Source organism: Pygoscelis adeliae, unplaced genomic scaffold, assembly GCF_000699105.1.
Source record: "Pygoscelis adeliae isolate BGI_AS28 unplaced genomic scaffold, ASM69910v1 Scaffold63, whole genome shotgun sequence".
In the NCBI taxonomy this organism is placed as follows: Eukaryota; Metazoa; Chordata; class Aves; order Sphenisciformes; family Spheniscidae; genus Pygoscelis; species Pygoscelis adeliae.
Window position 1 is genome coordinate 6,331,967 of NW_008824414.1, and position 10,017 is coordinate 6,341,983.

Genomic DNA, 10,017 nt, shown 5'->3' on the forward strand with positions numbered 1-10,017 from the left:
CTGAGCTCTCTCACGGCTCCGCGCAAGTGGCGCCAGGGCCGCGGGAGCCGAGTAAACGGCGGTGGAGCAGCCGGCCTGCGAGCTACTAAGGGAACCCTGTCAGGGTTGACAGGGTCACATTCTTCGCCCCCCGCTTCCCGCCAAAGGAAAGTTCTGGGCGTTTACGAGTAGGAAATTACATTCGATGGCTATCCCCCTTGATTTTCTCTTTCAGGTAGTACCGCAACAGGAATGACGGTAAACACACCTCTGTGTTTTAGAGGAAAGAAGATCCTGGCTCCAATGGTGCGAGTGGGAACATTACCAATGCGTCTTCTTGCTCTGGACTATGGTGCTGATATCGTGTACTGCGAGGTATGAAGGATGAGCAGATGAGGCAGTCTTATAACACTATAATTAAGAAAAATAAAAATAGACTTTGTTTATTGGATGACTTTTTCCTTTTACATATATTTTTCATTAGAAAAATGGGGAAAAAGAATCTCTATGGCTTAAGGCGTTTCTCTTTGAGAAGTCCTCAAGTTATGGCAAACTCATATTTTAAGACTGTTCAATAATTTAATTTATACAAAACACTCACCATAACAATTTCCTCACATTCTGCTGTGTTTTAGTTTCTGTTGGTTTTTTTTTGAGTAGAGTCATAACAATGAAGGAAGTCTTTGACCTACCCTCTCACCCAGTTAGTTCTGCTGTGCTAACCCAGAGCATCCATATATACCCATATATACCCCATGTATGCAGCACTGCCGTCCTTGTTGCTTAACCACTTTTCTTAAAGCTGCCTGAAGTTGAAACTCCAGTTTGCTGCAGATATTATTGGTAGGACTACTCTGTAACTTAAGGTACTTAATCTTTACTATCCTTATTGTTGCAGTGCATCAGTATTCCCATTTTCCCCTTCAGTGCTATTATTAGGTCTTCTCAAATGTAGGCACCAGTACAAGTTACATGACTCAGCCGAAATGTAAAAAAAAAAGCAACCAACCAAACAGTAAGGAGTTAAACATAATGACATAATGTAAACATGGCTTAAATACTGGCTTTCCTGGAGAATGTTTGATCTGTACCAATAGGACAGGCTGAAACAAACTCAGAATCAGTCATTTACAATGTTCGCCAGGAATCTTCACAGCAGTTCTCCTGTGAGTTAGCTCACTGCCCTTTTTGGGGGAGAAAAAAGGGAAGGATTCATTCTCAGAGAGACAGTATGCTGTTTTTGTCTTGGCCTCAGTTCACCTTTTGTCTCTAGCTTCTACACTTACAAATGATATTTAATTAGTTGGATCAGCTCTGTGTGAAAGAATAGTTATTGCTGGATGATTCAGAAGAAATCTCAAAATTTAGTAGAATAGTTACTGCTGTCTGTCATAAAATTGGGAGTAATAAGGTGTTTTTCTTCTTTGACAAACAGTAATTAAGTTTCCCAGTTTACGAATTACAACCTCTCTGCTTTACATGGGATTAAGTGAGAAGAGATTTTTTCATTCTCTGGGAGGCTAACTGTAGATCACATACAGAGAAATCACAAGCGTAGAGTTACAGAATCTAGAGGTCTTAAACACTAAAAGTGAGTCAGGCTTTAGACAGCCTTTGTACTTTTCCAGTATCTCTTACACTTCTTAGTAGTAGCAAAGAACCTTGTTACTGAGCAGCTACTGGATTTCACTAACCACAGATTTGACAGGGCCATTGTATAGGAAATTAGTGGCAGATAGTAATGCAGAAATTGTGTTTGTTTGGTTTTTTTTTAAAACACAACCAAAACCCACAACAAACCACACACATAAAGGTATTGCTTTGCTTACTGCTGAAGTCACAGGGTATGAGAAGTTATTTAATCCAACACTTTAAACTGTATAGTTAAAGCAGTTTTTCCTTCACACACACTTTTTGCCACAGTTCCAGAGAAACAGTACCTCAGAAGAGACCCTCAAACTTACTTAACAAGTTGCAGTACATCACAAAACTTGTAGTGTGAAAGTTATTCCTGTAGCCAAAAACCTGTTGTGGTTTTCATCATCTCATCTCAAAAATAAGATCTCCTACATTGTCTTTTTTTTTCCTCCACATTGCTGTTGAGAGACAGGAGAGTTAAGATGCCTTTGTCATAGATTAGTGTTCGCAGTTAGTTATCTGTCTTAATAGATTTTATCAGAGAAACTATGCTTTGTAGGTTTTCTTAAGAGTTGACAAGATAGCATAAAATAAAACAGTTGTTTTAGGTAATTATACTGCAGTTTGGCAACAGAACAGCATGAATAACTGCATTTTGTAACTTCATTTTCTGATTTATCCTTTTGTTTTCCAATTGTTTCTCCCCAATTCCCTCAACATTTTGGAACTCAAAGCTGTTTCAGAACTTACAGTAAACAGTACCTGATGAGGAGTATTAGTTAAAAACTTAAATTAAAAGCACTACTCATAAGACCTATGGTATAATGCAAGCAGATTGAGATTAACCTAATTTATTGTTTGTTTATCCCTTACCTGTAATTTAGCAGGTCTTAAACCTTGTCTTATTTGCTAGAACAAAGAGTCTATAGTAGACTAAACTTCTTCAGGTAACTAAAACTATAGTATGGTGGGTTGGTTTTTTTTTCTTAATTTATATAACAGTTGGATTAACAGCTGCATATTTATTTCAGTAGCTAACAAGTTATATTGGCTCAGGCTGTAGCCCTTTGTCAATTAAAGGCAGTCAGTTTGTCTTAAAGCTCACCTATAATCAAGTTGATGAGATACATATGAGGAAAGGACTCAAATGGTGTCCTTAATAAATTGGGTTGCATAAATCTGCAGTTAAGCTAATATATGTAGACTGAAGTTTTGGGTTTCTTCTAAAAGAAAGCCATGAATTCTAGAAGAATGGTGACTGTATATTAAGTTCTCCAGTAAAGGTCAACACAAAGCTTCATTTTGTCTTTTAACTAATGTAGGGAACCATTAAAACTCAGGATTAAGGTAAAGAAACCTTAAAGCCTAATACTACTGTTTTGTTCACCTATGTGTTTGGCCAGTACAAATCTACATTGATTCTTGAGGTGGTCTGTTGCTATAGCATTGTTATCTTCCCTTTCCACTCTAGGTGGTTCATTCTGCTTTGTTTCCAACTTGCTAGATAGGTATTTGAACAAAATGGTTCTTCTAGAACTATGTAAACATATCATATTCTTATGTTCATATGTTCTGTTCCTATTTTGAAACTTCAGTTGAGAGTGTTGTATAGTTAAACTCATTTTCATTTGTATTCTTCTACATTTGGTATTTCTAGATAGTTATTCTTACTTAATAAAATGGGCAACTGTTTAGAGCTGGGTGACTTAAACACTTCAACTCACAGATACTTATGTTCTTTCTTCTCAGGAGCTGATTGACATAAAGATGCTGCAGTGTAAGAGAGTTATAAATGGCAAGTATAGCATTTCTTTCGTTAATACCTGTAAGCATTGTTTTTTTTTCTAGTTAAGAGAAAAGATAATTATTTCTCTGAAGTAATTTTATAGTGCTTACAATGAGGTATCAGCACATACAATCTCTCTAAACAGTGTCTAGGGACTTAAAATAAGCTCTTGAAGCTCTACCTTACACCTGTGTGCTGCTCTACAGTTTCAAACTTTCAGTTTACCTTCTTAAGGAATTTTAATAGTTAAGTCAGTGTCCCTCAGGAAAACCACAAATATGTTTGGAGGATAGGGCTAATGTGTTAGTAACTGACAGTTTGTTATTCTTTTTAGGGCCCTAACACAAGGTCTTTCTCCACCATTGACTTAGTTTATTACAAGAGTTTTCTGTTAAGCTCTTTGATAGAGGTCAGGTCACTAGGTGTGCAGGTATAGGCCTTCTAAAGTGAAAGGCTTTATAATTCTAGCTCCTGGAATTATGTCTTTCTCTTTTTATTATGAACAGTGGGATCAGAGTTGGAAATCCATTACTAATGTTTCAGCATTATGCTTCCTGGCAGCAGGTGAAAGAAACTAGTAGCTGGAATAGACAGGACATTAAAGTTCCAGTGCATTGTTTAAAATGTTAAAGCTTTTAGTTTTATGTGGGTTAAAAAGACAAAGAATAAAACTGTATTTAACAGATAATCCTCCTCAATTCTGTATCTACATACTGGCTTCAGCCTCTCATTCTCTACTGCCTTTGTATGCTATTATGGTATCATAGAATCATAGAATAGTTTGGGTTGGAAGGGACCTCTAAAGCTCATCTAGTCCAACCCCCCTGCTGTGGGCAGGGACATCTTCAACTAGATCAGGCTGCTCAGAGCCCCGTCCAACCTGACCTTGAATGCTTCCAGGGATGGGGCATCCACCACCTCTCTGCGCAACCTGTGCAACACAGTGTTACACCACCCTCAGTGTAAAACATTTCTTCCTTATATTTAGTCTATAACTACCCCCCTTTAGTTTAAAGCCATGCCCCCTTGTCCTGTTGCAACAGGCCCTGCCAAAAAGTTTGCCGCCATCTTTTTTATAAGCCCCCTTTAAGTACTGACAGGCTGCAATAAGGTGTCCCTGAAGCCTTCTCTTCTCTAGGCTGAACAACCCCAACTCTCTCAGCCTTTCTTCATAGGAGAGATGTTCCATCCCCCTGATCATTTTCGTGGCCCTCCTCTGGACCTGCTCCAACAGGTCCGTGTCTTTCTTATGTTGAAGGTTCCAAAAGAATAAACAGTAAAAAACTCGTCGTTTTGTTTTGGGTTTCTTTGTTGTGGTTTTTTTTTTCTCCCCCAGAAACTTTACATGTATATGTGCTAATATTAAAATCTAATTTCCTGAGCAAAACTACTAATATTAGTTACAAAGCCTTTAAATTTTTCAAGAAAAGTTTGATAGTGTCCAAGAAATAAATTCAGAGACAGTTTCCAATCATGAGTCTTGCTAAATGGTACGCTGTTTGTGACTTTACAATAAACACACCTTTTAGTCTACTGCAATAAGGAAGCAAGACATAGAAGATCTCACTGTTTATCATTCTTTTATTAACTTGAGGTCCATGGGCTAGATTTGGCCTAATATGATTCTCACAGACAAGTTCTTAAAAAGGTATCTTTGAGACCTCCCCAGCTGAGCAGCATGAGAAACAGTTGTTTGTAGTGTCCCTGCTGGGGAACAGAAGTCCACTACAAATCTACTTTCCCCTCCTGCCCCATCCCAAAAATGGTACTGTTATGTTCATTCTGGCTGATTAATCATTAGATTTGTCCTGGTGCTGATGCTTGCCCAAGAAACAGGTTAGGGGGTGATTAGGGAGTACTATGGGAGGGAAACAGCAATGTGCAAGAAATGTACTGCAAGGGCATATAGGAGGTCGTGTGCCATTAATTCTGCTGTTCGTGGAAGACTTATTTGATAGCATTTCATTCGTATACAAGTTACATAGTCATATGACTTTATGATTACATTTGTATATAATTTTTGTCTGTTTTATCTGTTTCTCATTTCACATAGAAGTACTTGAAACGGTGGACTTCGTTGCACCTAATGAAAGAGTTGTTTTCAGAACTTGTGAAAGGGAGAGGCACCGTGTTGTCTTTCAAATGGTAAGAAACCAACCACAAGTACTCTTCTAGTAACAACATAGTTAAACAAGGTAGTGCTAGTAACGTTAATCTAAGTCTAGTAACGTTAATCTAAGTCTAAAGCAGCTTTCTGTATTGCAGACTAGCAATTTCAGGTGGATGTAAAATTTCACACCAAATGTGTTGCAGAATTTCTATTCTGTTGGTGCACATGCAGTCAAGATCTAAGCTGTCTGTACAGCTGTTTTCCAAAGAGGTGATTGAGATGAATTCTGTGCTCTATGACAGCAGCTTGTTTTTGTTAATAGGTATCTTTGATATATTTCCAAAGGTATAGATACCAAAAATAAATTATGCTGGTGTTTGATCACATATTTAAGTCTTGCACCATCCACTAAACAGTCTCAGTGTTTCCTGAGAGGATTAGTGTGTGCATTAACATTGCACAAATGGATTAAAGGCTGCTGGAGAGAAAAAGGTAGTAATTTGTTCTTTGAGACCACTCTGTGTAGGACAAGAGATGATGGGGGCTGGAGGGATGGAGAAGTGTGGACTGCATTAGATACTGAAAAAGACCTTTTTCAGTGGTAGTGATAACCCTGGAATAGGTTGCTTGTAGAGGCTGTAGAATTGTTATTAGTGGAGCTTCTTAAGAACATGATAAATATCTAATGGTGATGGGCTAAGAACATTTGATACTGCTGTAGGTTAGGAGGGTGGACAGACCTCTCTGGATCTCTTTCTGCATCACCTTTTGTCATTCAGTGGCTGACTTAGTACATGCTTTAGCTAAATGTTTTAGCTATCCATTGTGCTGTGAATGGGTCTCTGTCACTTTGTACTAAATGTTTAGAGCAAATATAGTTATACACATGTGCAAGTGAGCACATTTTTTTTACTAATTTGATGATATTTTGTAAAAATAAATCCTCTAAAAAAAAAGAGCCCTGGCGGTAGCTAAGCTTGTGTAAGTCATCTTCTTTCACCCCCTTGCCCTATGGGTTTGTTTGAGTTTTTTTGTACACAGGAATTATCGTGGAAGACAATGTTTTTTTATGATGAGAGGATCAAGATAGGTCTTGATAGGACCAAGAAAAGTTCTGTAGGAGCTGCATAGTAAAGTGTAGCATCTCAAAAGGCCAGTGGTAAAATGGTGTAACTGCAACTTCTATTTAAAATAATTCTTGCTCAAAATAGCAGCTGCATAAGTTCTATACTGGGATTGATGGCTTTTTGCTAGTGCAGTAAGTGTGTCCTTGATGCCTCCAATATGAAATTTCCCTGGGTATTGCACAGCTGCAACTAAGACCAATATGCCTGAAAACATCTCGTATTGTTTGTGGTTTGAAGCTCCCAATAAAATACTGTGCAGAGATGAAAAGTGTGTCTCAAATCTTTTTAAAAGGTGTTTTTAGCCTCCGCTTTAAATAGATGGAAGTTTCAATAGGACTTGCTTTAGTGACAGTGGTGAATTTAGTGGTGGATATACTTATATATACTTAATCCTATATAGACATATTTAAGATGAGTATTTGTAGCTTCTGCACAACACTGGTCATTGAAACCTGTGGACAGAGTGATCTTCAGACCACTGTTAAAATAAACACATAACTTATATAAGCGAGAAGCTAAAAATTCAGAAGTCCAAATAAAAACTTAACCTTAAATTCTCATTTAAGCCTTAATGATGATGGAAAAAGTTTCCTGGAAGGATGTCTATTTCCTGATTCTTGTTCTAATATGCTGAAAAATATTTCAACTGTTTCTTTCTTCTCTTTCAGAGAGAGTGATGTAGCTGGTATTGATATCAACATGGGATGCCCAAAAGAATATTCTACTAAGGCAAGTGGATTTTAATTACTCTTAAATAAGCTTTTTCTTTCTTAGAGGTGTGGAGTGCCAAATACCTGTTCTGGTTTTCTGGACTGAACAAATTCAAGCAGTAAAATTTTCATGCAGATAAACTTGAGTTTATTTTTTTGCAATAAACAAAAGAGTCTCGAAGGTGTCATGGCCCTAGTACAGTAAAATAACATAGTCTATTAGAAATATCACTTAAGAACAGGTTTGGTCATGTAATTAAACATACAGTATCCTTAGGTGGGTAAGCATATATGAAGTTTGTAAGCTCAGGTCAGTGTGGACTTGTACCACTGAGCAAGTGGTGATTGTATTTTCTGTCAAGACAACCACTGAATATTGAGGAAAACATAGTGAGGTTGTTAAATTGTATTAATGTACAAAATTAACGCTAAAGTTATTTAAGAGTTCTGAAAATTCTGACAGGCTATCTTGTGTCTTGCACTTAAAAGTAAATTCTGCAAGGCAGGATAAAGTGGGTTGTTTTCTTGTTTTGTTTTCCTGAGGTCACTAATTTGTTGGATGAGTGAAATATGTTCTGCTTAGCCTTAGAAAAAATAGGAGTCACAGTTTGTCATCTGAACAAGTAAATATTTGCAACTCAGCAATGCTGAGTTCAATTATTGGTCAGTTTTAAGTGGGAGGAGGATGGATCAGTTAAAACTTGATTTTTTAGGTAAGCATATGCAATACTAAACTAGTCCTCTGTCGATAATCAGTGGCTAAAACAGAGTAGTCAAATTGTTTGTTAGGACTGTTAAGCCAGGCGATGGTACAAGAAAGGCATAGGATGGATCAATTTATAGGGGGATTTTTTGTTTCACCACTTCTTAGTTTTGTAGGTTGGCTTGCACTCTGAAGAATAATTACTTAAATTCTTCTAATATATTCCATCTACCTTGTGAATATTTTTACCCACATATGTTTCTAAGGTTTTTCTGTTTTAATCCCATTAACTTTTTTGTTTCGATGGTAACTTATGAAAATGACGAGGTAAGTGAGGTATGATGAAAATAAATATTTCACATTCTTTTAAACTCAAATTTTAATTTATGTATTTAGATTCTGTTGTTTCTGAACTTCCTCTGTTTTTCTGCCAGATAGCTTTTGAGATACAGTGGTATTACCAAGAAACTGTAGTCATGTTGAGGACATGTCATTAAATTCATAATGGTCTGATGATATTTCCAGTAATGTTTTCTTTAGCCTTTATTACTTTTTTCTGTATTGTAACTAATTACATGGAAGACTATTTTATCCTTCCACAGAACCATAATTAAGAACAAAAGACCAAAACATCCACCCTGTTCTAGGATGAAAGATCAAAAATTCAAATCATAGAATCATAGAACAGTTTGGGTTGGAAGGGACCTCTAAAGCTCATCTAGTCCAACCCCCCTGCATCAAGCAGGGACATCTTCAACTAGATGAAGTTGCTCAGAGCCCCGTCCAACCTGACCTGGAATGTTTCCAGGGATGGGGCATCCACCACCTCTCTGCGCAACCTGTGCAACACAGTGTTACACCACCCTCAGTGTAAAACATTTCTTCCTTATAGCTAGTCTATATCTACCCCCCTTTAGTTTAAAGCCATTCCCCCTTGTCCTGTCGCAACAGGCCCTGCCAAAAAGTTTGCCGTCATCTTTTTTATAAGCCCCCTTTAAGTACTGACAGGCTGCAATAAGGTGTCCCTGAAGCCTTCTCTTCTCTAGGCTGAACGACCCCAACTTTCTGTCTTTCTTCATAGCAGAGGTGTTCCATCCCTCTGGTTGTTATTGTGGCCGCCCTCTGGACCCGCTCCAACAGGTCCATGTCTTCTCTGTGCTGAGGGTTCCAGCACCAGACACAGTACTCCAGGTGGGGTCTCACCAGAGCAGAGTAGAGGGGCAGAATCACCTCCCTCGACCTGCGGGCCACAAATGCTGGTGCATGGTTATTCTCTGACAGTAGTTCTGGGTCAAAAAAGTTCATACAACGTTGAACTTATTTTTTGTGTCTGCCTATTGGCCTCTAGATGTATGTATGCAGATGAGATGGTGCAGAAAGAACAGCTAAAATTTAAATTGTTAAAGTGTTCATAATTTGTGTTCCATACAGCCACTTAATTTGTCTTAGCCTGTTTTTCCAAATGTAGTGTGTAGACAGAAACTACTGAGATCGAGACCTCTCAAACGTGGTGTATAATGTTAAAACAATAAATCTGTTCAGCTGTCAATAAGTAGAAATTGGATGATTACAGTAGCTAAAAATGGCTTTATGAAATCCTGTCTGCTCCATAAAGTAATGGGAGCAAGTTGGTGCCCTGAATTACTGCTTAATTATTCTGATATGGTTCTAGGAAATGTGTTTCACCAAAGTGTTCACTAATGCTCCTGCATTTTAGATTTTGCCATTTTCTCCTTTTTTTTTTTTTCCTTAATATAATATTGTACTGTTGCTGTGGTCTGCTATTAGGCAAAATAATTGAGTTGAAAAATGTCTTTGCCTAGTGTGTAACAGTTTCTGTATATTTTCCCAGGGTGGTATGGGAGCCGCACTGCTGTCTGATCCTGACAAAATAGAGTCTGTAAGTATCACCTTGTGGGTTTTGAACTGCCTTGGAAAGTATGATGTACTGTGCTCTACTGGAA

At 37.8% G+C, this 10,017-nt stretch overlaps 1 protein-coding gene across 1 annotated transcript in view; it reads left to right on the forward strand.

The window, feature by feature from the left end:
* The first annotated feature begins 219 nt into the window (after window positions 1-219).
* DUS2 (dihydrouridine synthase 2) overlaps window positions 220-10,017 on the forward strand; it is a 27,906-nt gene continuing 18,108 nt past the window's right edge. The window contains exons 1-7 of the mRNA XM_009320802.1: window positions 220-354; window positions 3,367-3,412; window positions 5,457-5,566; window positions 5,782-5,783; window positions 6,471-6,494; window positions 7,309-7,369; window positions 9,906-9,953. Of these exons, the coding sequence (XP_009319077.1) occupies window positions 232-354; window positions 3,367-3,412; window positions 5,457-5,566; window positions 5,782-5,783; window positions 6,471-6,494; window positions 7,309-7,369; window positions 9,906-9,953 (414 nt within the window). The 5' untranslated portion in view covers window positions 220-231. The remainder of the gene's footprint in view (window positions 355-3,366; window positions 3,413-5,456; window positions 5,567-5,781; window positions 5,784-6,470; window positions 6,495-7,308; window positions 7,370-9,905; window positions 9,954-10,017) is intronic.